The sequence below is a fragment of the Pseudochaenichthys georgianus genome, chromosome 11 (genome assembly GCF_902827115.2).
Source record: "Pseudochaenichthys georgianus chromosome 11, fPseGeo1.2, whole genome shotgun sequence".
Lineage (NCBI taxonomy): Eukaryota > Metazoa > Chordata > Actinopteri > Perciformes > Channichthyidae > Pseudochaenichthys > Pseudochaenichthys georgianus.
This window is the reverse complement of record NC_047513.1, coordinates 28606875-28634403: the sequence shown is the minus strand read 5'-3', so window position 1 is coordinate 28634403 and position 27529 is coordinate 28606875. Positions and strand designations below refer to the sequence as shown.

General features: G+C 39.7%; 1 protein-coding gene across 1 annotated transcript in view; it reads left to right on the top strand.

The window, feature by feature from the left end:
• Positions 1-1894: 1894 nt before the first annotated feature.
• The window catches only part of hivep3a (HIVEP zinc finger 3a), a 35183-nt gene continuing 9548 nt past the window's right edge, over positions 1895-27529 (top strand). The window contains 10 exon segments of the mRNA XM_034093800.1: positions 1895-2025; positions 8414-11135; positions 11137-11205; positions 11207-11263; positions 11265-11541; positions 11544-11710; positions 11712-12458; positions 12460-12525; positions 13435-13601; positions 27301-27437. Coding sequence (XP_033949691.1) covers positions 8766-11135; positions 11137-11205; positions 11207-11263; positions 11265-11541; positions 11544-11710; positions 11712-12458; positions 12460-12525; positions 13435-13601; positions 27301-27437 — 4057 coding nt within the window. The 5' untranslated portion in view covers positions 1895-2025; positions 8414-8765.

Here is a 27529-nt window from a genome sequence, read left to right as displayed (position 1 = left end):
TTTAAAGTAGAGACACTACATACTGATATACACCTGAACATCAGCAGGAGAGGACTCTTTAAAGTAGAGGCACTACATACTGATATACACCTGAACATCAGCAGGAGAGGACTCTTTAAAGTAGAGACACTACATACTGATATACACCTGAACATCAGCAGGAGAGGACTCTTTAAAGTAGAGACACTACATACTGATATACACCTGAACATCAGCAGGAGGAGAGGACTCTTTAAAGTAGAGACCCTACATACTGATATACACCTGAACATCAGCAGGAGGAGAGGACTCTTTAAAGTAGAGACCCTACATACTGATATACACCTGAACATCAGCAGGAGAGGACTCTTTATAGTAGAGACCCTACATACTGATATACACCTGAACATCAGCAGGAGAGCACTCTTTAAAGTGGAGACACTACATACTGATATACACCTGAACATCAGCAGGAGAGGACTCTTTAATTCAGGCTTCTAACCAAAAACCTATTCAATAATCCATTATCTTTGAGGGGATTATCTATGTTAAAACGAAAAAGAAAAGAAAATAGTGCAGTAGATTTAAAAAAACAAAACAATAAGCAGATTTGAAAGAAGCGGCTTTAGAGGTCAGATGAAGGTCTCAAAGAATACAAATTCAGCTTTAATCCAAAGGTCAGCATCTAATGTGGGCTCCATGTACAATTCTTTAATTTCAGAACTCTCTAAACACAAGGCAGAGACTCTTTTTCTCCAGATGAACTTCATCCTAGCAGCTGGTATTCCCTCGATGCTCCACATGTCTGCAGAGAGAGTCAATTAGGGGATGTAGGAGTGTGTAGGGATGACACACGCACGCACACACACGCACGCACACACACGCACACACACACACACAGCTCTGGCAGGAACATGAACGCCGCGCTGTGTGGACATTTTCCAGAGCTGCTCTTAAACAGTAAATCCTTCTGACGTGTTTCCCCCAAATCAGATAAAAAATACTATGTTATAAGTCATGCATTCGACATCTTACAAAAACTACAAAAAGTATCGGCAAAAGTTGCATTATTTGGCGTGAAAATGTACCCAAAGTAAAATGACTTTTTGTGGATAATGCCCCATTTCAGAAATATGAAATGACAGGATTATTGATGCATTCATGTGTTCATCACAGCTGGTACAGGTGAAGCTAATTTTAACAACTTAATAAACCGCTGCTGGATATCTTTACCTATAGTTATAGTTCAATGTTTAACTATTAGCTGATGTATGCTTTGAATCTGTGAAGTACTTTCGGATAAATATGTACAAATGACTTCCAAAACGAAGTGGAAAAAAACAAAGCAGCACAAAATGAAACTGGATTTCCTTTAAATATTTGTATTTCTTTAAGTTAAGTGGCGTAAATATGTGGAGATTATTATATAAAATATTTCAATTATTTTAACTAATTTAGTTGAATGCACCTGGTCACCAATTGTCTGTAATAATATTGAATCAGTTAAAAAGAAGTATTGTTTTGTTTAATAAATGTACTTCGATCCATTGCACCACTTCCAACGCCGGACCCTTGACTTTGTTTTGTATGAAAGTGCATCTGCACCGGCTCTCCACCTCTGCTTGGAAGTGAGCCCTGAATGGCGAAGCTGTGTTTTAAAAAAAAAATATGAAGTAACTCCTCCGCCCTCTTTGCCCGGTCAAATATAAAAAAGAGAAAGCCCCTCCACCTCTCCCTGCTCTGCCAGCTGTGCAGCCCGACACCGCTGCCAAAAGAAACACAACGCTGACGTCACCCTCCAAATAAGGAGCTGCTCCTTCACTCTGACCTGAAAGAGAGATAGTAAAAGGTGGAGATGAACAGGGAGAAAGAGTCCCCTCCTCCTCCGTTCATTCATACGTACAATATACTCAGATACCTGTTTATCAGCCCAGTGCACGTAGAGACTCCATTACCCCTCGTCACTCTCATTCATCCTTTTCTCTCTCTTTTTCCCGAATCCAGTCATTCACAATCGGAGGACAAAACACCACCACCTGCTACCAGGTAACCAAAACCATGTCCCCTCTGTCATCTGCAGTGATTACGGTGTGTGTGTGTGTGTGTGTGTGTGTGTGTGTGTGTGTGTGTGTGTGTGTGTGTGTGTGTGTGTGTGTGTGTGTGTGTGAGAGTGTGAGAGGGACAAGATTTGAGGGGATTTTCTCTTTGTTGTTGCTGCTACAATCGTGTGTCCTGTGAATGGTGGAGAAATTAATCATTTGAGGAGACGTTTGGAATATGTTTGAAGCTGCAGTGTGTGTGTGTGTGTGTGTGTGTGTGTGTGTGTGTGTGTGTGTGTGTGTGTGTGTGTGTGTGTGTGTGTGTGTGTGTGTGTGTGTGTGTGTGTGTGTGTGTGTGTGTGTGAATGAAGGATGCGTATAGTGAGTTGTCCGTGGGCTGTGTGTGTATTAAAGCTCAGATTGGTAGTGAATGAGCTCCCTGTGCATCAAACGTCCTATGCTTCGCATGTTGTCGACCGGGGAGCATGCACACACACACACACACACACACACACACACACACACACACACACACACACACACACACACACACACACACACACACACACACACACACACACACCAGCACAAAATACATACATCACTTCAGGGGACATTACATTGACTTACATGCATTTCCTGGAGACTTATCCTAACCTTAACCATAACCAACAAATGCCCTAACCCTTACCCTAACCTTAACCAAGTCTTCACCCTAAAATGAGTGATTCCCCTTATGGCGACCTCCAATTTGTCCCCATAAGGGAGGCGAGTCCCCACACGTGACTATGTAAACAGATTTATGTCCCCACAAGTATAGTAATGCTAGTACACACACACACACACACACACACACACACACACACACACACACACACACACACACACACACACACACACACACACACACACACACACACACACACACACACACACACACACACACACACACACACACACACACACACACACACCCAGAGGGCTCTCCTCTGTCCCCGGAGAGCGCCGCGATCGGGCCGCAGACGAAGCTTCTGATTCTATAAGGTTTATTGTGCTGGAAACAAAACGGCAGATGAGGGCATTTGTTGCTCGGTTCAAACGAGTCGACGAGGCGGGGAAACAAGTTCAGATCAGATGTTTTCATTGTGTTTCATCATGACATTATTAATGAAATTCCTGCTTTTTTTGCATCAACATCCTTAGGTATGAATGTCATTGTTGAAGTTGGGAGATATTTTCAGAAATCAATTGTTAAGAAGCTTATATTTTACATTTGTAAAGAGTTATGCTAATTTACAGGTTCGTATCAGTACTAACGGCCCGTCCACACGGCGGCGTGCGTTGAAGCTTCAGCGCTTCTGCCCATTCACTTTGCATGGGGTGACATCACGCTTTGCCGAACTGCATTGTGGGAGTGTTGCTTCGCGTTGCTCGCTTCAAAAGTTGAGCAATATTCAACTTTTGAAGCTTCGGCGGAAGCGTCAGCCAATCAAATCATATGCCAGTACAAGCTCTAGCCAATCAAACCGCGTGCTTGTGTGTCCGGGGCGGGAGATTCATGTGATTGGTTGTTGGTCGAGTTTCAGACACGCCCACCTGCAAGCTTCAACGCACGCCGCCGTGTGGACGCTGCGTTAGTGTCTCTCCTGGGACATGTCTCCAGGCTTTAATGTTCAAAAAGCTCTGTATTTCTCTCATACTGCCTGTGCTGCAGCACCTCTTTTCACCCTCTGTCTGAAACCAGAGCCCAGTCTGCTCTGATTGGTTAGCTGGCCGGCTCTGTTGTGATTGACATATTTTTACCCAAATGCAGCCTTTAAACCAGGAACACGTATGCCACATTTAATATTAGAAAAACAAAGAATGTTATATAATTAGTCTGATATCACTATATCTATTATAAATGGGAAAAAATGCCAAACCATATTTTAGATAACGGCACAATCTTCATTATTATAAAGTATTGCCATTGTCTAGTTTAATACGACCCAAAGGTGGAAAGAAGGGTTTAAAATGTGCTGGATTTGTATAGAAATGATAGCTTCCTCTTGCATGAAAAAAGAAGAATGGTCCAGTTTTCTTTGTCATCCTCCGTGTATGCACTTCCCTTTCTAGTTTCCTCTTGAAAAAGAGTGGAGGAGTATCGGTGTGGAACGGATTTAAGACTCCCAAAGTATTGATTTCCTCTCCAAAAAAAGCTGTAGCTTCGAGGAGGGAGGCACCTTCGCCTGCCTGCCTGCCTCCCTCTGTAGTGGGTGAGGATGCTGGGAGATAAATTTAGCCTCCAGCTCTCCTTCCATCTGCTACCACATGGTTTAGGGCCGTTACCATAGGAACCACCGCTGGGTGCCCATTAGTGTGAGAGGAGGAAATTGACAAGATTTTTAAAAAGCCATTTATACAATATTCTCTTTCCGCGTGGTGGTGTGTGAATGGATGAAGCGTTTATATAAGAGAGTTGTTTTTTTTACTCAACTTGAGGTTTCAGTACCTGTTCACTCTGCAGATTTTAACTGATGCCCACACTGCAACGACATCAGAATATTACTTTATTCTGTGCTATTATATACTATAGCAGCCCCTACAGATTTGTGGATGTTCACTGAAAACACTATACATTTATATACTGACATATTGATCATATAACGGGCATATTTTTTCACTTATCATACGTTCCTTACTAAAGGCTGGTGATGTCCTAATGTCTTTAGCAGGAATTGATTGTGTGCTAGTTCTATGAACCTCTGATTAATTTGTATTCATAGGCTGTATATAAGGATTGGATTCAGTTAGCGTGACATCACCCATTGGTTTTCTAGACTACCGTTTAAAAGCCTTTAGTTTGGCATTTCAGGTTTTTCTGAAATATGAAGTCAAACGAGACGGTGGAGAAAAGTACGACCGAACGCTGGACAAGATATTTGTAGGCAAAAATAATGTTACAATTTACTTTCAAGAAATAAGAAAACACTGTAAAAATAGTTTAAGTTTGGGTAAGACAGAAATACGAACAACGTTGTGGAAGCGGTTATCAACCCCAATGTAGCCCCGCCCTAATACGTACCCTCTTTATCATCCATGTTACCCTAAATAGGACAATACATTATACATTTAACATTAAAATGTTTTGAGGAAGATTTGAAACTAACAATTAGGACCAAAAGATTTAATGAGGTACTGAATCAAGTAAGAAGAAGGGTCATTTTCATAGACTTCTATAACATTTGTTTTACTATAGTGGCCCCAAGCATTACTAGAAAGAATGTGGATTAGTTCTGCATTGGCTTTATCGTCAGGTTGACCATTGTTGGTATGGCATTATGGAAAACTGTAAATAGATCAACCCCAATAATTCATGTTTGCAATAAACATGAACGTTTCTACAGTGATCAAAAAAGCAGCCTTGCAATAGTTTCCTTAGAACAACAACTTGCATTTCAATGACAACTCTTGATCCTACCTCAAGAAGCATGTCCTTGATCTGCCTGATTCTCACTCCTGTAGCTCCTCTCCTCGATAAAACTATAGTCGCTTTCCCACCAAGTACTTTGCCGTACTTAGTTAATCAGAACTAAAGATTTCTGATGAACTAAAGAGCAGATCGCGTTCACACCGGAATAAGTCCCTGAGGGAGGATTAGGCAAATGAAGCCTCTGACGTCACTTCTTCTTCTTCTGCTTTGGGTTTACTGGCAGGCCGCAAACAACTTCACGGCGTATACTGCCACCCGAAGTCCCCGGCCGGAAGTCCCCGGAGTTGGGTACTGGCTTCAGTAGAAGCTGCTGGGAGTCCCAGCAGCTTCTACTGAAACCTTCCGAGTAAATCGCCAGAACGCCGACACCTCCTGATCTCCACCGCTCCCATGCTTTATTTTGTGTTGCCATAAGTTAGTCTCTCTGCGTTTGTGTGCTGGGCTAATGCTAATGCTAATAATGCTAATGCGAGGAATATAAAATGGCGGCTTCATAAAACTTTTTGGGAGTTTTACGGGGCGTGGTTTGCAATCCGCCCAGCCAATCAGACAAAGTACCTGCTCTCTAGCAGGGACTGAAAAGGGGGTGGAAAGGTTCTCATGAACTAAGTTCCGGATTTTTTTGGTGTGAACGCACATTTTCAGAACTATATCGGAACTATACTGGGAAAATGTCCATCAGTTTTGGGGTGCAATGGTCAAAAGTTGATTCAAGGCTGGTAATTCTCTTGAATTCGTCATTTATCTGTGGACCAAACAAACAGAATAGTTAAATATTGCAGACAATTAGTTATACAGCCTTCATTTATACTACAACACATTAGTTAAAGAGGAACAACTCCTACATCAGTATGAACTGACATACAGTGGTAAAAAAGCAAGTCACTGAAATGACGCATTATTTTTGACTGGTTTTCCGTTCCTAGTGAAGTCACCATATAGGTCACTTAGAAAGAAAAGACCAGTCAACAAGACAGGCCACTTAAGTACCCTGCTAAAGCAAACTGTAACAGTTGTTACAAGCAGATTTCATGCTTTCATGATATAGGGAAATGTAATGACTAACTGTTTACTGTCATGGATTAACTATCTGTAGCATGTTTAACTAACTTCAAGCTGATTTCAATAAAGTTCTGTAAGTGTAACCAATAGCTGCCTGAAGAGGGAAAAATCAATCAATTAACTTTACAAGATACCAATCGGCCTAGAATGGCATAATATCTTTGTATTTACTGTTGATGCAAAGTCTTAACATCACAGCGGCTGATTTCCAAAGACGGATGAAAACAGGATTCGTGTGGAGCAGTGTTTCTCAAACTTTTTCATACCAAGGACCACCTAACCAATAAAAAAACACTCGCGGACCACCTAACTCCACAAATATCCCAAAACACATCGTTTTTTACAAATCGCCTGAAAATGGTACAAACAAGTGGCAACATGTGTGATGAAGGTGTTTATCTGGGCTATTGCATGCAATCGAAAGTGAAACTTAAGCTCGCTCCATTGCGGAGATATTCCCGCGAGAGTGCGAAAAACTTAAATAAATGTATTTCTTTCAAATGTGACATTTTACCAATATACTCATAGACCACTAGGGGGCGCTCGCGGAACACCAGTGGTCCGCGGACCACACTTTGAGAAGCACTGGTGTGGAGAGAAGAGTTGAAGAGAAAACGAGAGGTGCAAATTAGCAGTCTTTAATTAACTCTGGAAGTGTGACACGGGTCTGTAAATGTGATGCATTGCATGTTATTTTAGGTGCTAGTTTTGTGACTGCAAGTGCGGGGGCTCTGAAAATCCCACAGTCTGAACTCTGAGGCAAACAAATTCTGTGGGATGACTGAGTCCCTGCCTCTCCTCCAAAAGCTCTAAATCCATTTATAACTCCTGTTGGACCTACATTTAGTCTCACTGCAAGAGTTTGATGACATCTGAATGGTCTTTTACAAAGTACAGATTGCTTTTGGTTTAATATTCGTCCAATACTACAATGTATTCTCTCCCCACAAGTAAAATCAAAGATGGTTATCAACCTGTTATCAGTCATTTGGAGATACTCCAGCAGCGTCCACCTGCACGTGGGAGTAGAAACCAGCTGGTCAGTGCGTGGGATGCCTTGTTTACCGTTTCAGTTTGCTGGCACTAAAAAGCATTGGGAGATCTCTTCAGTATCTCAACCCAGTCACCTTGTGTAATGCACTCACAGCCGAAAGCAATCCCTCTCCATTACTTGGAAAATCATTAAAAAATCATAGATAAAATGATTAACACGCTATGAGGAAATTATGCTGCCATCCACATCTGATCTAATGTGGCAGGACTGTTCTGGAGCACTGTCTAATGATCGTTATTCTGAAGAAAGTAGATCTGATGCTAGAAAACGCAATATATCAAACGGGCAGCAATAATTAGAGCATGTTGAGACACTGTCAATATATACGTAATTATTCCCTTGTTAAAATGAAAAACTCTTCATTGTGCATCTTTTTTTAATCTGTTTTGGAGTATTTATTGATTTCATTAAAGTGAGTTTGACAGAAAAGCATTTGTCCACTGTTTTCTTTTTTTGGATGAGTAATACACGGTTGAGTACAAATCATTGAAGACCTTGACAATGTCACGTTATGCTGTTATTGAAATGTCACAGTCATTGGACACTCTCTTTGAATGTTAGCAGAATAATCGTTTTTATTTGCTTGCGTGCTGATGTATTTTCATACACAAATATTACATAAGCTTATTCTAATTTAAAATAATTCAGCAGCCGCCGGAAAGCGAAAGCTGAACGTTATGACACATAAAGGGATTATGTAACACATGAAATATAAATATCTATATTTGGAAAGCAGAGCGTCAGAAGGTTTTCTGTGTCTCAAAATTGCATCCACTATTTTATATAATGAGTTGTTTGTTTTCACAGATCTTCCTGTTGAGAAGACAGAAGGATAATTCATTCAGCTGAGTCTACTGAGACTGTGTGGCGGGAACAGACAGGCTGAGTGCTTCATGATGGGAAACTTTAGGTCATCACTGCAGAGGACTTCCTCCACGCATGATATATCAAGGCTGCATTTCTTGATGCCGCCTTTCTGCAACTAATGGCATCTTTCTGCAATAAAGTTTAAGCAAACAAGTGATGAAGTCAGCTAAAGTGGATGCAAATTGATAGAATTCACACTTTAAACCCATTATCCAGTTAATGACTTGGCTTGAACTCTGTAAGCTGGCGCAGGCAGACGCTTCCCACGCGTCTACCTGAGGCCGTCCGTTTTATGGAGGCCTTGCATAGTCGCCTGACGACTGGGGAGCAGTCCGGAGGTCAAGAACATTGTCAACCAGAGTCTCCTCCCCCTCAGAATAAGTCTCCCCCCCAGACTCGTCGACAACAGCAAACTGGCTCTCCGAAGCCCCATGGCTCGCAACCCAAACAGTCCAGACGACAGCATCCTGGACGCAAGCGTCTCAGGCACCAGCGGCAGAGCGTCGACTCAGATACGGCGCCAGAACACAAACATGAGGCTACAAAAACAACCACAGCTTCTAGTCCATCACCGGGCTCGCCTTCCTCAGCAGGAGGACCCAGCGAGTCCAAACCAGACAGCCAGGAGGGCACCCCAAAACAGAAACGAGAGCGCAAGCCTCAGAGACCGGGCAAATATGTCTGTTCGTACTGTGGCCGTGCATGTGCAAAGCCAAGTGTGCTACAGAAACATATTCGTTCCCACACAGGTGAAAGACCCTATCCCTGCGCCCCGTGTGGCTTCTCTTTTAAGACCAAGAGTAACTTGTACAAACACCGTAAGTCGCACACCCACAGGGTGAAGGCAGGTCTGACGCTTGGGGAGCCGAGACCTTTAGAGGAGCCGGTGACTGAATCAGAAGATGAAACCAGGCAATTATCATCAGCATCAACCCTTTTAGAAAGACGAGACAGCGTAGCCTCAATCAAGAGTCATGAAACAGACAGGGCCAAAGATTGCACCGGAGGCAGCGATGACTCCTTCGCAGTGAAGAAGAGACTGGCTCTGCGTCTAAGTAGAGGAAAGCATGGTCAAAGAGACTCATCTGATGAAAAGACCTCATCTCTAGTTTTAGGGAGTAAAGGTAGTACAGAGTCAGGATATTTCTCTCGCTCTGAAAGTACTGAGCAGACACAAGACAGTCCACCTAACACAAGTGCCAAAAGCTATGCAGAGATCATCCTCGGCAAGTATGGACGTCTCGGACACCTTCAGAGGATGTCTCGGCACCATAACCAGCAGCCCTCTGGTCAGGAGGACAAAAGCATCCCATTCACAGTGCCCAAGAAGCAGGTCATTGACCACATCACCAAACTTATCACTATCAACGAGGCGGTGGTGGACACCAGTAAAATTGACAGTGTAAAACCAAGGAGATTCTCACTCTCCAGGAAGAACAGTTCAGACACTAAAAAGAGTTCAGCTCTGAAAGAAACACTTGTTCAAAGTCTTAAAGCTGTAGATCTGGGCTTCAAAGGTGGCTCCATAACCATGGGAGTTCCATGTGAGAAATTTCATCATCCGACCCTAAAAGTGGAGCAACCAGCTGGTCAGACATCTACCGCTCCTTTGTTGAGAAGCAACTCAATGCCAGCTGCAGCTAGTTCGTTCGACGCCTCCAGTGGGGGACTCAGTAAATTCCGCCTAAGTCAGTCTTTTGATGAACGACAGCCGGTGTCCCGTCGTTATGGGATGCTCAGACGGCAGCCAGCTATTGAAATCCCTATTGGAGCCGAACTAACACAAGAGGAACGTGAGGTTTCTCATTCCCTTTTCCCCGACAGCGTTACCACTGTGCCTGACCACACGCTAAGCCAACCGCAGCCGTATGAGTGTGAGGCCTGCGGCACCGGCTGCAAAGACTGGGAAGGTTACAAGAAACACAAACAAAGCCTATGCCTAGCACATCATCCCAGAAACGAGGTGGTCATTAGTCAAATGGGATGCTCCCAGCTAACTAACCATGCAGTCAGAGCAGGAGCTTCAGCAATGCGAAAGAGAAGGAAAGAAGAGAGTTTTGAATTTGACGATCCCTCTTCGCCGTCTTTACCCTCTCCTGCGCTCTTGTCGGGGAAGTGTAAAGATGAAAGCAGTTTAGCTTATGAGAGTCCTAGAAGACCTACACTACAAACCTGTTCGGTAATCCAACATACAAGTTCATTTGAAAAACAGGAGTCTTTGTGCATTGAGAATCAAGACCCTCATGAAGAATATCAACTGGTGCCTCAGAAAGAACCGTCGACAAAACAAGCAACTCGAAAGCTGGTCCGCCAACACAGTGTGCTGGTCCCAGAAATACTGGTCACCGAGGATTCAAACATGAGCACAGCGTCCTCAACAGAGACCTCATCCATAGCAAAACATTCAGAGAAACCTGAGGAGTTTCAGTGGCCGCAGAGAAGAAGCCCCTCTCTGGCCCAGCTCCCCATTGAAAAGCTCCCTCCAAAGAAGAAGCGCTTACGTCTAGCCGAGATCGCCCAATCCTCGGGGGAATCCAGTTTCGACTCGATATCCCTGCCTCGCAGCCCGAGTCAGGACAGTAGTGCATCTTACGCATCCAGTCGGTCCACGTCCTTTGAAGAGTCGAATAGACCAGACATGGAGTTAGCAGGATCAACCCCTACTGAGGAGATCAAGAGCGGCTCAAATGTTGATGGTGCCCGGGGTGCATCAGCACCGAGAGATGAGGCGTTTCGGCTTCAGAGCAGGCGCCTCATGACCCCCAACTGAGTGTCCTCATGTCTGAGACCTCGCAGTAAGTCCTTTGACTACAGTTGCCTGTCGCCTGAACGCTCTGCAGTGGGCTGGAGGGAAAGAAGGAAATGCCTCCTTGTGAGACACACTGCTATTAGAGATCCAGATGAGGAGGAGGAAGAGCGGTGCACAATACAGACCGTAGTCCTGAACGCCTCAGCTCATACAACAACTTCTAAAGCAAGTCCCAACTTCTACGTACAGGTCTCCTGCTTCCCGTCATTAGGCGATCCAGTCCTGCGTAATCCAGTGAGATTACAATGCAAAGAGATCTTCTCCAGTGGAAACTAAGTCAAAATATTCAGTTAACCGGCGGCACGGAGCTCACATCTGTAGATCCCGGGAACGAGGAGGTCTCGAACATCCCAACAGAGCAACCCACGCCTCCAGCACCACAACCGTACCCTTCACATGCAGCATCAGGTGCAGCCAGAGCTCGATACCCTCCCCATGTCTACAGGACTGAAGCTAGAGATCCCCCTTCTACATGAGGATTACTCAGAGGTTAGAGTTACTCCGTCCGTCCCTCTTATATCTTCCAGTCTGGAATTAGTGCGGACGGTCACATCTCCAGCAGTAGCAGTTCGTCTCCAAACAGACACCCTCACCCTTGCATGTGCCATATACACAACATATTCTCAACCCAGCCCCCCAAGACCCCCAGATGCTTTTGATTCACACAATATAGGCATCCCTACAGCTGAATATAGAAACCACAGGTATGCAAGTACGGACGTTCAACTGTGGCCTGACGATGGCCCGGGGGGATCGGGCTCAGGGGGGAACAAACGCATGCTTTCGCCCTCAAATAGCATGGAGCTCCCCCCTGAGTCTAAGCAGCAGCAGAAGAGAGTGAAAGAAGAAGAAGAGGGGAAGGAGGTGGGAGGGGTTGACAAGGCATCAGTGGACACGTACAATCAGGAACTAAAACATCAGACATCCAGTGTTTACACTCCCATCACACATGTGGGAACATCATACCCCAGTCTGCAGTCCGGCACCTGTAATAGCTGGTGCTATTTGAACTACATTAAACCAAACCCTTCCCCTCTGGACGAACAGAAGCCCTCAGTGTATTCGTCCTGGTCCACGAGCGGCTATGACCCCAACCCACCTGGCCTCTCCAGCAAGACGGTGCTCTCTCTGCTGCAGTGCAAGCAGAGGCTCAGTCCCTCCATCTACACCTTCTCCCCCCATGACAGACAGGACAACAGAGTCAATGGAGCAACCGGACAACAGAAGACCGTGCTCAACTGAGGTAATTTCATCACTAATCCCCAGAGGTGGAAGAAGTACTCAGAACTGGAACTTAAGTAAGAGTAGATATACCATAGTGTAAGAAAACTCTGTTACTCCGCCTTACAAATGTTTCTCAAGCTAAGAAAAACAAGTATTGGCAACAAAATATACTTAAAGTACCAAAGTACTCATTATACAGATTGGCCCATTTCAGAATAATATATATATATATGTTTTGATTATAAATATAGTATTCATGTATTAATATGATTATCACAGTTGGGAAAAGTTTAACTAAAGTGTTAATTATATTTGTTATCCGTATCCACGTCTATGAAGTTACTTAGGGTAAGGTAATACATGTAGTGGAGTAAAAGTACAATAGTTACATCTGAATTGTAGTTCAGAAATACAACGTAGCAGAAAATTATAATACTATAATAGAGTATAAGAACCTAAACATTTTACTTTACTGCAGTACTTAGTTACTTTACATCACTGCTAATCACTGATTGCAATACTGTCTGTACATCAACCACTGTCAAATATTTGTAAGCCCTTTTTTTTTCTGTCTCGAAATCTACCAAACTGTAATTGTACCTACTGTAGCCAACCACAGGAGTTGCTGTTCTACAACTGCCATCATCGCTTGGTTTATTTGTCATTGTGTGACTTTACTGTTTTAAACGGATTCACAAAAGTCACATCATAACACAAACTATCTAACCAATGGAGGCAGAAATTGACCAGCAACTTCCCTTTTCCAAAAGGTATCCTCAAAAGGCATTCATTAAACTTTGCTTAGTTATCCAGAACTATTATTTTGTTTGTTTTGAAAAAAAACGTTCAATGAGAATTCCCAATTTCTTTCTCCCTGGGCATGCTGGAGCAGAGTTGGTGAATTTGCCCATGTCTCTTTCGGGTGTAGGTGTACAACAGCCAGTCGTTCTGCAGAGACCGAGAGGAAACGAGGCAGCAGTCAAACAGAAAAGAGGGGCAGGAGAAGAAGAACGATGAGGAGGAGGAGGAGGAGGAGGAAGTACAGTCATGCTCCAGAAGTCAACAACCTCCTGACGTCTGGACATCTGAGAGAGGGTGAGTGTGAGCTCATGAGAAGCTTCAGGTTTGCCGGTGACATATGGTCTGTATTTACAGAATGAAATCCCTCGTTACTAACAGTGTTGTGGGATTGCGTCACGTATTGTGGTTTGTTGTGGAAACGGTTGTCTGTCCACCGTGTTGGACAGGGCGAGGGTTGGCTGTCTGCTCCAATAGAGCCGTCTGTTGAGGGGCTGAAGCCAGAAAATAACAACATTGTTTCCTCTTCGCCTGCAGAGAGTCATTTACACCAAACATCCCAGCCACTCACACGGAGGGGCTGTATTTTAAATTCCTACCTAATAGAAAAAAAGGAAGATTATTAAAGGTGGGGTAGGTACGTTTGAGAAACCGGCTCGAGATACACTTTTTGTTATATTCCATGGAATGCTCTAAACGTCCCGATAGCAATGAATATCTTAAGTGCTTTGAAAATAAATACATACAAGCACGTCATCTGTGGAAGAAGCCACGGCGCTGTAAAAAGCACGACAAATCATCTGAGCCGGCTAAAGTAACTGGATGGCCTACCTGCCTGTCAGCCTTCCATCGGGGCACAAACTTATCTCGTGCCCTCATTGGTCATGTGCGCGTGTGTGTGTTGGAGGAGGGGCTCTGTGAGGAAGGGGCAGATTTTTTCAGTTTGTGTATTTTCAAATTCTACCGCACTCGAGCTGGTTTCTCCGAAATTACCCACCCCACCTTTAAGTAGTTGTTGTGGTCGTTGATTGTCAAGAGAGTGATGTTTCAATGTCTGGACTTGTCTTTTAAGTGGACACCAGGAGGAACAGTTGATACTGTGGTAAATGGTATAAATACATCTTAAATAGACAAATCATAGCGTTAGTCAAGGGGGCCATATTGAATGGGATTGAGCAGAAAACACAGACAAACTATTTAAAATCTTGTTTTTTGAGAACATGCTTGGATAACATTTCTTTAAAAGTTACAATTGGCTTCTGGTTGTTGTTTTATACAGTGTTTATATTGCCATTTCATCTTCCTTTTTATATTATAAATGGGTGAACGAATTGAATCAAGGCTTGAATTCCCCCAAACAGCATTTCACTGTTAAGATTAAGGTAAAATGAGGTTTGATTTGAGGATTTTCTTGCCCTGACTAAGGCAGGGGGTCCGCGGGCTTGATAAAATCAATTTAGCGAAAATTAAGGCTATTAAAAAGTATTAAACGGCATTTCCCAAGGTATTACATTTTGTAGCTTGTTTCCAATAAGTATATAAATTGTCCAAAGAGGTTGTATTCTACAGTCTGCCTGAATGTAATCATGGCGTAGGTGTGTAGTGAGATTCTGTGAAGTTTATTGATGGCATCCCGTTGGGTTTGACGTCATCTGAACAGGACATCGCACGCTCACTGCTTGATAGCGCGTGAAGCTCCGTTTACGCCGGTTGTTAAGCAACATCGTTATGGGGAAATGCAAGTCTGCGTCCAAATGGTTGAAGATAAGGAGGAAGGACAATCAATACTGTATATAGTCAATGTGAGGTAAAGTGTGTCGCCAAGGTAACCGGTTAGAACTCAAAGTGGCGATGAAGTCTTAAAATGTATGGAAAGGGTCTTAAAAGGTCTTACATTTGACTTCAGGATTCCTGCTATACCCTGTAAGGCCTCTCAAGCTAAAAGATGTTTATTAGACTCAGTGGCATGCTCAGTAGGCTACTGTAGGTGTTTCTAAGCAGTAAACTCAAACTCCTGGCTCCCACTTTTATAACCTCTGAATGAGGTTATATTTTCGGCTTGGCTTGTTTGTAGCAGGATTACGGGAAAACCACTGGCCGGATTTTCATGAGAAATTGCTGGAAGGTTCGGCATCGGCCAAAGAAGAACCCAATAAATATCCACATTGGTTCTCACATTTGTGAACAACAGAGAATGTGTACTTGGAGGAGGTCTTTGCCACGAAGCGCCCCTTTAGTTTTTATATTTTTGCATATTGAAAACAGTCAGGTTTTAATATATCTTACTATAAATGGGCAGAAGTCTTAATTTGTTGATATCATAGTCACAGAAACAGCTTTTTCTGATTAGCTTGAACCTCTCACAATCCAGTGTACACTTAAACACTACCCTAAATCTGTTTGCAAATACAGCATATTAAATATTAAACGGTGTCTTTAAATACGATTAGCCAGAGCAACCATACGTATGGCTCGATAACAATACAAATCTACCAATGATATGCAAACACTCAAAACGAAATATTGATGTATGTCCTCAAATAGAAAATATTGGACTCTTTGTTCCTCATAAGTTTGCATAAAACAACATATTAAAATGGTATTTTTAAAAATACAAATAATCAAAGCAACCATACATCTGCTTAATGCTGTATTGACAGATACAACTTGGACTATTGCTGTGTTAAAAACTGATTGACAACATGTTTTCAGTGCCCTAAAATATAAAAGTATTTTGTCCCAGGATCATAGTTTAGGACAATTTCCTGTGTATTATATGTATTAGTTAAAGTTAAAATAATACTATGAACAGAGATGGCAAAAGTACACACATCCTTTACTCAAGTAGAAGTACAGATACTCATGTTTAAAAATACTCTGGTAAAAGTAGAAGTACTGACTAAACTTCTTTACTCAAGTCAAAGTAAAGAAGTTGAAATGTACTTCAGTAAAAAGTACCCATAGCTAGCAGCTGTTTTAAAGAGTACCTGACCTCCCTTTATATCAATAGAACAATAATGTCATTGTTAGCTAATGAATGTTTCCATGCTGAACAACGGCAACATGACAACGTTTCCATTGGTCCCTCTTCTTTAGAGAAGACCAGGAAGTGATGGATACACGGATCGTGTTCAAATCAATAGGCACGCAGTGACTCTAAATAATAATGATCACGCACCAAACACACATTCAGACTAAAGGAACCAGCTGTTTGGAAAATGAGAGAAGTAGAAAGTACAGGTATTTGTGTTCAACATGTAAGAAGTAGAAAGTACAGGTATTTGGGTTCAACATGTAAGAAGTAGAAAGTACAGGTATTTGTGTTCAACATGTAAGAAGTAGAAAGTACAGGTATTTGGGTTCAACATGTAAGAAGTAGAAAGTACAGGTATTTGTGTTCAACATGTAGAGAAGTAGAAAGTACAGGTATTTGTGTTCAACATGTAAGAAGTAGAAAGTACAGGTATTTGTGTTCAACATGTAAGAAGTAGAAAGTACAGGTATTTGTGTTCAACATGTAAGAAGTAGAAAGTACAGGTATTTGTGTTCAACATGTAAGAAGTAGAAAGTACAGGTATTTGAGTTCAACATGTAAGAAGTAGAAAGTACAGGTATTTGTGTTCAACATGTAAGAAGTAGAAAGTACAGGTATTTGGGTTCAACATGTAAGAAGTAGAAAGTACAGGTATTTGGGTTCAACATGTAAGAAGTAGAAAGTACAGGTATTTGTGTTCAACATGTAAGAAGTAGAAAGTACAGGTATTTGTGTTCAACATGTAAGAAGTAGAAAGTACAGGTATTTGTGTTCAACATGTAAGAAGTAGAAAGTACAGGTATTTGTGTTCAACATGTAAGAAGTAGAAAGTACAGGTATTTGTGTTCAACATGTAAGAAGTAGAAAGTACAGGTATTTGTGTTCAACATGTAAGAAGTAGAAAGTACAGGTATTTGTGTTCAACATGTAAGAAGTAGAAAGTACAGGTATTTGTGTTCAACATGTAAGAAGTAGAAAGTACAGGTATTTGGGTTCAACATGTAAGAAGTAGAAAGTACAGGTATTTGTGTTCAACATGTAAGAAGTAGAAAGTACAGGTATTTGTGTTCAACATGTAAGAAGTAGAAAGTACAGGTATTTGGGTTCAACATGTAAGAAGTAGAAAGTACAGGTATTTGTGTTCAACATGTAAGAAGTAGAAAGTACAGGTATTTGGTTCAACATGTAAGAAGTAGAAAGTACAGGTATTTGTGTTCAACATGTAAGAAGTAGAAAGTACAGGTATTTGGGTTCAACATGTAAGAAGTAGAAAGTACAGGTATTTGTGTTCAACATGTAAGAAGTAGAAAGTACAGGTATTTGTGTTCAACATGTAAGAAGTAGAAAGTACAGGTATTTGTGTTCAACATGTAAGAAGTAGAAAGTACAGGTATTTGTGTTCAACATGTAAGAAGTAGAAAGTACAGGTATTTGTGTTCAACATGTAAGAAGTAGAAAGTACAGGTATTTGTGTTCAACATGTAAGAAGTAGAAAGTACAGGTATTTGAGTTCAACATGTAAGAAGTAGAAAGTACAGGTATTTGTGTTCAACATGTAAGAAGTAGAAAGTACAGGTATTTGTGTTCAACATGTAAGAAGTAGAAAGTACAGGTATTTGTGTTCAACATGTAAGAAGTAGAAAGTACAGGTATTTGTGTTCAACATGTAAGAAGTAGAAAGTACAGGTATTTGTGTTCAACATGTAAGAAGTAGAAAGTACAGGTATTTGTTCTCAACATGTAAGAAGTAGAAAGTACAGGTATTTGTGTTCAACATGTAAGAAGTAGAAAGTACAGGTATTTGTGTTCAACATGTAAGAAGTAGAAAGTACAGGTATTTGGGTTCAACATGTAAGAAGTAGAAAGTACAGGTATTTGTGTTCAACATGTAAGAAGTAGAAAGTACAGGTATTTGTGTTCAACATGTAAGAAGTAGAAAGTACAGGTATTTGTGTTCAACATGTAAGAAGTAGAAAGTACAGGTATTTGTGTTCAACATGTAGAGAAGTAGAAAGTACAGGTATTTGTGTTCAACATGTAAGAAGTAGAAAGTACAGGTATTTGTGTTCAACATGTAAGAAGTAGAAAGTACAGGTATTTGTGTTCAACATGTAAGAAGTAGAAAGTACAGGTATTTGTGTTCAACATGTAAGAAGTAGAAAGTACAGGTATTTGTGTTCAACATGTAAGAAGTAGAAAGTACAGGTATTTGTGTTCAACATGTAAGAAGTAGAAAGTACAGGTATTTGAGTTCAACATGTAAGAAGTAGAAAGTACAGGTATTTGAGTTCAACATGTAAGAAGTAGAAAGTACAGGTATTTGAGTTCAACATGTAAGAAGTAGAAAGTACAGGTATTTGGTTCAACATGTAAGAAGTAGAAAGTACAGGTATTTGTGTTCAACATGTAAGAAGTAGAAAGTACAGGTATTTGTGTTCAACATGTAAGAAGTAGAAAGTACAGGTATTTGTGTTCAACATGTAAGAAGTAGAAAGTACAGGTATTTGTGTTCAACATGTAAGAAGTAGAAAGTACAGGTATTTGTGTTCAACATGTAAGAAGTAGAAAGTACAGGTATTTGTGTTCAACATGTAAGAAGTAGAAAGTACAGGTATTTGTGTTCAACATGTAAGAAGTAGAAAGTACAGGTATTTGTGTTCAACATGTAAGAAGTAGAAAGTACAGGTATTTGTGTTCAACATGTAAGAAGTAGAAAGTACAGGTATTTGTGTTCAACATGTAAGAAGTAGAAAGTACAGGTATTTGTGTTCAACATGTAAGAAGTAGAAAGTACAGGTATTTGGTTCAACATGTAAGAAGTAGAAAGTACAGGTATTTGTGTTCAACATGTAAGAAGTAGAAAGTACAGGTATTTGTGTTCAACATGTAAGAAGTAGAAAGTACAGGTATTTGTGTTCAACATGTAAGAAGTAGAAAGTACAGGTATTTGTGTTCAACATGTAAGAAGTAGAAAGTACAGGTATTTGTGTTCAACATGTAAGAAGTAGAAAGTACAGGTATTTGTGTTCAACATGTAAGAAGTAGAAAGTACAGGTATTTGTGTTCAACATGTAAGAAGTAGAAAGTACAGGTATTTGTGTTCAACATGTAAGAAGTAGAAAGTACAGGTATTTGTGTTCAACATGTAAGAAGTAGAAAGTACAGGTATTTGTGTTCAACATGTAAGAAGTAGAAAGTACAGGTATTTGTGTTCAACATGTAAGAAGTAGAAAGTACAGGTATTTGTGTTCAACATGTAAGAAGTAGAAAGTACAGGTATTTGTGTTCAACATGTAAGAAGTAGAAAGTACAGGTATTTGGTTCAACATGTAAGAAGTAGAAAGTACAGGTATTTGTGTTCAACATGTAAGAAGTAGAAAGTACAGGTATTTGTGTTCAACATGTAAGAAGTAGAAAGTACAGGTATTTGTGTTCAACATGTAAGAAGTAGAAAGTACAGGTATTTGTGTTCAACATGTAAGAAGTAGAAAGTACAGGTATTTGTGTTCAACATGTAAGAAGTAGAAAGTACAGGTATTTGTGTTCAACATGTAAGAAGTAGAAAGTACAGGTATTTGTGTTCAACATGTAAGAAGTAGAAAGTACAGGTATTTGGTTCAACATGTAAGAAGTAGAAAGTACAGGTATTTGTGTTCAACATGTAAGAAGTAGAAAGTACAGGTATTTGTGTTCAACATGTAAGAAGTAGAAAGTACAGGTATTTGTGTTCAACATGTAAGAAGTAGAAAGTACAGGTATTTGTGTTCAACATGTAAGAAGTAGAAAGTACAGGTATTTGTGTTCAACATGTAAGAAGTAGAAAGTACAGGTATTTGTGTTCAACATGTAAGAAGTAGAAAGTACAGGTATTTGTGTTCAACATGTAAGAAGTAGAAAGTACAGGTATTTGTGTTCAACATGTAAGAAGTAGAAAGTACAGGTATTTGGTTCAACATGTAAGAAGTAGAAAGTACAGGTATTTGTGTTCAACATGTAAGAAGTAGAAAGTACAGGTATTTGTGTTCAACATGTAAGAAGTAGAAAGTACAGGTATTTGTGTTCAACATGTAAGAAGTAGAAAGTACAGGTATTTGTGTTCAACATGTAAGAAGTAGAAAGTACAGGTATTTGTGTTCAACATGTAAGAAGTAGAAAGTACAGGTATTTGTGTTCAACATGTAAGAAGTAGAAAGTACAGGTATTTGTGTTCAACATGTAAGAAGTAGAAAGTACAGGTATTTGTGTTCAACATGTAAGAAGTAGAAAGTACAGGTATTTGTGTTCAACATGTAAGAAGTAGAAAGTACAGGTATTTGTGTTCAACATGTAAGAAGTAGAAAGTACAGGTATTTGTGTTCAACATGTAAGAAGTAGAAAGTACAGGTATTTGTGTTCAACATGTAAGAAGTAGAAAGTACAGGTATTTGTGTTCAACATGTAAGAAGTAGAAAGTACAGGTATTTGTGTTCAACATGTAAGAAGTAGAAAGTACAGGTATTTGTGTTCAACATGTAAGAAGTAGAAAGTACAGGTATTTGTGTTCAACATGTAAGAAGTAGAAAGTACAGGTATTTGTGTTCAACATGTAAGAAGTAGAAAGTACAGGTATTTGTGTTCAACATGTAAGAAGTAGAAAGTACAGGTATTTGTGTTCAACATGTAAGAAGTAGAAAGTACAGGTATTTGTGTTCAACATGTAAGAAGTAGAAAGTACAGGTATTTGTGTTCAACATGTAAGAAGTAGAAAGTACAGGTATTTGTGTTCAACATGTAAGAAGTAGAAAGTACAGGTATTTGTGTTCAACATGTAAGAAGTAGAAAGTACAGGTATTTGTGTTCAACATGTAAGAAGTAGAAAGTACAGGTATTTGTGTTCAACATGTAAGAAGTAGAAAGTACAGGTATTTGTGTTCAACATGTAAGAAGTAGAAAGTACAGGTATTTGTGTTCAACATGTAAGAAGTAGAAAGTACAGGTATTTGTGTTCAACATGTAAGAAGTAGAAAGTACAGGTATTTGTGTTCAACATGTAAGAAGTAGAAAGTACAGGTATTTGTGTTCAACATGTAAGAAGTAGAAAGTACAGGTATTTGTGTTCAACATGTAAGAAGTAGAAAGTACAGGTATTTGTGTTCAACATGTAAGAAGTAGAAAGTACAGGTATTTGTGTTCAACATGTAAGAAGTAGAAAGTACAGGTATTTGTGTTCAACATGTAAGAAGTAGAAAGTACAGGTATTTGTGTTCAACATGTAAGAAGTAGAAAGTACAGGTATTTGTGTTCAACATGTAAGAAGTAGAAAGTACAGGTATTTGTGTTCAACATGTAAGAAGTAGAAAGTACAGGTATTTGTGTTCAACATGTAAGAAGTAGAAAGTACAGGTATTTGTGTTCAACATGTAAGAAGTAGAAAGTACAGGTATTTGTGTTCAACATGTAAGAAGTAGAAAGTACAGGTATTTGTGTTCAACATGTAAGAAGTAGAAAGTACAGGTATTTGTGTTCAACATGTAAGAAGTAGAAAGTACAGGTATTTGTGTTCAACATGTAAGAAGTAGAAAGTACAGGTATTTGTGTTCAACATGTAAGAAGTAGAAAGTACAGGTATTTGTGTTCAACATGTAAGAAGTAGAAAGTACAGGTATTTGTGTTCAACATGTAAGAAGTAGAAAGTACAGGTATTTGAGTTCAACATGTAAGAAGTAGAAAGTACAGGTATTTGTGTTCAACATGTAAGAAGTAGAAAGTACAGGTATTTGGTTTAACATGTAAGAAGTAGAAAGTACAGGTATTTGGTTCAACATGTAAGAAGTAGAAAGTACAGGTATTTGTGTTCAACATGTAAGAAGTAGAAAGTACAGGTATTTGTGTTCAACATGTAAGAAGTAGAAAGTACAGGTATTTGTGTTCAACATGTAAGAAGTAGAAAGTACAGGTATTTGTGTTCAACATGTAAGAAGTAGAAAGTACAGGTATTTGTGTTCAACATGTAAGAAGTAGAAAGTACAGGTATTTGTGTTCAACATGTAAGAAGTAGAAAGTACAGGTATTTGTGTTCAACATGTAAGAAGTAGAAAGTACAGGTATTTGGGTTCAACATGTAAGAAGTAGAAAGTACAGGTATTTGTGTTCAACATGTAAGAAGTAGAAAGTACAGGTATTTGGGTTCAACATGTAAGAAGTAGAAAGTACAGGTATTTGTGTTCAACATGTAAGAAGTAGAAAGTACAGGTATTTGTGTTCAAAATGTAAGAAGTAGAAAGTACAGGTATTTGGGTTCAACATGTAAGAAGTAGAAAGTACAGGTATTTGTGTTCAACATGTAAGAAGTAGAAAGTACAGGTATTTGTGTTCAACATGTAAGAAGTAGAAAGTACAGGTATTTGTGTTCAACATGTAAGAAGTAGAAAGTACAGGTATTTGTGTTCAACATGTAAGAAGTAGAAAGTACAGGTATTTGTGTTCAACATGTAAGAAGTAGAAAGTACAGGTATTTGTGTTCAACATGTAAGAAGTAGAAAGTACAGGTATTTGTGTTCAACATGTAAGAAGTAGAAAGTACAGGTATTTGTGTTCAACATGTAAGAAGTAGAAAGTACAGGTATTTGTGTTCAACATGTAAGAAGTAGAAAGTACAGGTATTTGGGTTCAACATGTAAGAAGTAGAAAGTACAGGTATTTGTGTTCAACATGTAAGAAGTAGAAAGTACAGGTATTTGTGTTCAAAATGTAAGAAGTAGAAAGTACAGGTATTTGTGTTCAACATGTAAGAAGTAGAAAGTACAGGTATTTGTGTTCAACATGTAAGAAGTAGAAAGTACAGGTATTTGTGTTCAACATGTAAGAAGTAGAAAGTACAGGTATTTGTGTTCAACATGTAAGAAGTAGAAAGTACAGGTATTTGTGTTCAAAATGTAAGAAGTAGAAAGTACAGGTATTTGTGTTCAACATGTAAGAAGTAGAAAGTACAGGTATTTGGTTCAACATGTAAGAAGTAGAAAGTACAGGTATTTGTGTTCAACATGTAAGAAGTAGAAAGTACAGGTATTTGGTTCAACATGTAAGAAGTAGAAAGTACAGGTATTTGGGTTCAACATGTAAGAAGTAGAAAGTACAGGTATTTGTGTTCAACATGTAAGAAGTAGAAAGTACAGGTATTTGTGTTCAACATGTAAGAAGTAGAAAGTACAGGTATTTGTGTTCAACATGTAAGAAGTAGAAAGTACAGGTATTTGGTTCAACATGTAAGAAGTAGAAAGTACAGGTATTTGTGTTCAACATGTAAGAAGTAGAAAGTACAGGTATTTGGTTCAACATGTAAGAAGTAGAAAGTACAGGTATTTGTGTTCAACATGTAAGAAGTAGAAAGTACAGGTATTTGTGTTCAACATGTAAGAAGTAGAAAGTACAGGTATTTGTGTTCAAAATGTAAGAAGTAGAAAGTACAGGTATTTGTGTTCAACATGTAAGAAGTAGAAAGTACAGGTATTTGTGTTCAACATGTAAGAAGTAGAAAGTACAGGTATTTGTGTTCAACATGTAAGAAGTAGAAAGTACAGGTATTTGTGTTCAACATGTAAGAAGTAGAAAGTACAGGTATTTGGGTTCAACATGTAAGAAGTAGAAAGTACAGGTATTTGTGTTCAACATGTAAGAAGTAGAAAGTACAGGTATTTGGGTTCAACATGTAAGAAGTAGAAAGTACAGGTATTTGTGTTCAACATGTAAGAAGTAGAAAGTACAGGTATTTGTGTTCAACATGTAAGAAGTAGAAAGTACAGGTATTTGTGTTCAACATGTAAGAAGTAGAAAGTACAGGTATTTGGGTTCAACATGTAAGAAGTAGAAAGTACAGGTATTTGTGTTCAACATGTAAGAAGTAGAAAGTACAGGTATTTGTGTTCAACATGTAAGAAGTAGAAAGTACAGGTATTTGTGTTCAACATGTAAGAAGTAGAAAGTACAGGTATTTGTGTTCAACATGTAAGAAGTAGAAAGTACAGGTATTTGTGTTCAACATGTAAGAAGTAGAAAGTACAGGTATTTGGTTCAACATGTAAGAAGTAGAAAGTACAGGTATTTGTGTTCAACATGTAAGAAGTAGAAAGTACAGGTATTTGGTTCAACATGTAAGAAGTAGAAAGTACAGGTATTTGTGTTCAACATGTAAGAAGTAGAAAGTACAGGTATTTGTGTTCAACATGTAAGAAGTAGAAAGTACAGGTATTTGTGTTCAACATGTAAGAAGTAGAAAGTACAGGTATTTGGTTCAACATGTAAGAAGTAGAAAGTACAGGTATTTATGTTCAACATGTAAGAAGTAGAAAGTACAGGTATTTATGTTCAACATGTAAGAAGTAGAAAGTACAGGTATTTGTGTTCAACATGTAAGAAGTAGAAAGTACAGGTATTTGGGTTCAACATGTAAGAAGTAGAAAGTACAGGTATTTGTGTTCAACATGTAAGAAGTAGAAAGTACAGGTATTTGTGTTCAACATGTAAGAAGTAGAAAGTACAGGTATTTGTGTTCAACATGTAAGAAGTAGAAAGTACAGGTATTTGTGTTCAACATGTAAGAAGTAGAAAGTACAGGTATTTGTGTTCAACATGTAAGAAGTAGAAAGTACAGGTATTTGGGTTCAACATGTAAGAAGTAGAAAGTACAGGTATTTGTGTTCAACATGTAAGAAGTAGAAAGTACAGGTATTTGTGTTCAACATGTAAGAAGTAGAAAGTACAGGTATTTGTGTTCAACATGTAAGAAGTAGAAAGTACAGGTATTTGTGTTCAACATGTAAGAAGTAGAAAGTACAGGTATTTGGGTTCAACATGTAAGAAGTAGAAAGTACAGGTATTTGTGTTCAACATGTAGAAGTAGAAAGTACAGGTATTTGGGTTCAAAATGTAAGAAGTAGAAAGTACAGGTATTTGTGTTCAACATGTAAGAAGTAGAAAGTACAGGTATTTGTGTTCAACATGTAAGAAGTAGAAAGTACAGGTATTTGTGTTCAACATGTAAGAAGTAGAAAGTACAGGTATTTGTGTTCAAAATGTAAGAAGTAGAAAGTACAGGTATTTGTGTTCAACATGTAAGAAGTAGAAAGTACAGGTATTTGTATTCAACATGTAAGAAGTCAAAGCAAAAAGTTGTCAGAGAAATAAGTAGTGGAGTAAAGTACTGATACTAGAACAATGTACCTCGGTACAGTAACGCAGTATTTGTACTCCACTACTTCCCTCCTCTGACTATGAATATAATAATAATACAATTCAGCATGTAAACATAAAGGGTGTTTATCTGCACACTGTTCTGTCCTTTTTTTCAGTTTTTCTCACATACATGTTCAGCAAGGTTAAAGTAGACAGGCTGAGATAAACACGCTGCGCCGCAGAGCGCTGCCATCTGTGACTCTCTTCTGGCTTTGGGAGTCTGTGAACAAATCCCTGTTGGGACTCATGTTGACGCTCCTCGCTGCCTTCCTCACGGAGTGAGTCATCCTCGCTCTCTCCTCCTCAGTCTGTCTGAGGAGGAGAGAGCCAACAGAGGCAGAGGAGTGGTTGTTGGGGAAAGGGGAAAAGCAGGGGCAACTAGACTCAAATCTCAGGTGGGAAAAGGTGCTGCATGAAAGGCTGATGATGTTGGGAGGGTCACTTAAAAAATGTATTCCATTACAATGACTAGTTATCTGTAGAAATATGTAATCAGTAACCTAATCTGAGTATCACAATATAAAAGTAAAGTAACCTGACTACTTTCTGTTACTTTTGGATTACCTCCATATCAAATGCAATGCAAATAAATACAAGAGAAAACAAATATCAATGTTTTACTTAAAGGTGGGGTAGGTAAGTTTGAGAAACCGGCTCGAGATCGCTAGAATTTGAAAATACACAACCGGAGAAAATCTGCCACTTCCTCACAGAGCCCCTCCTCCAACACACGAACGCGCGCATGACCAATGAGGGCACGAGATAAGTTTGTGCCCCGATGGAAGGCTGACAGGCAGGTAAACGGATTGGTTGTACTTTTTACAGCACTACGGCTTCTACAGATGACTTTTTTTTATGGATTTTTTGTCAAAGCACTTCAGATATTCATTGCTATCGGGATGTTAAGAGCATTCCATGGAATATAACAAAAAGTGTATCTCGAGCCGGTTTCTGAAATGTACCTACCCCTTTACCTTTAAGTATGAGTACGAGTGTCACCTTATTGGGCCCTATTAATGCAAAATAAAAAACCCATTTACTTCAGTTCATTAAGAATTATTTCGGAATTCTCGCGTCATTTCTACATTCTAATTTTAATTCCAGAATGGAATCGTCGTCTTCATTTGGAATAATGTCATATAGAAATGTAAAAGTAATCTGATTTTGTATGTAACTTTAATGGCTTCTTTCTTGTGTCCTGATTATCCCGTTACATGTAATCCATTACTCGCCAAGCCTGGACATGAAGTGGAACTATAAGCGCCCCTCAATGAAATGTTTCTCTTTCATTAAGACCGTAAAAGCCACCCTGCGCCGAAAATAGAAGCAAAAACAGCCGATGATAATCAGAAGGATTGTTTGTCGTAGGAATGTGTTTTTATTTTGGGTGTTTTTTTACGCTTATTTGCAGCAGCAGCTGGTCACGGCCAGGGTTTCCCTCCCTCTCCCGACTGTTTGTGTTGGCTTCCTTGCAGCTAAAAGGCCCTGAAACCTTGGGCCAGGCTGTTTGGACTGGTGTGAGCTGTGATGGGTGGGGGGGTTGTGCTGGTTTTGGCGTATGAAAGCCCCTCTGTTGCAGCGAAGTGGGAGCCCCTTCAGTGTACATGTGTGGCAGCTCAGTGTGTAGATAGCGTACGCTGGATAAACAGAGGCGGTGAAACGCTGCTTACAGGCCTGTCAGATCCTGTTACTCCTATTGATTGAGCAGCATCAATACACATCTGACAGGGAAACCTCTCCGTACACCTGCAGATCACATGAGAAGCATCCACTCGTGCATGGTGATGGTGGAGGGAAGAAGTGCCAAAGTGAGGACAGTGGATCCAACCTGCCAACATGCAGCCACGGTGTCACACAATCCCCATCGAACACCTGTCTCAAAGACAAAAGTAAGAGTTATTATTTATTAGTTTGTGATTTCCATTTCCTGTGCGTCCATTATCCATTCTTCTCCAGTTGGACGCAGATGAGGGTGTCACAC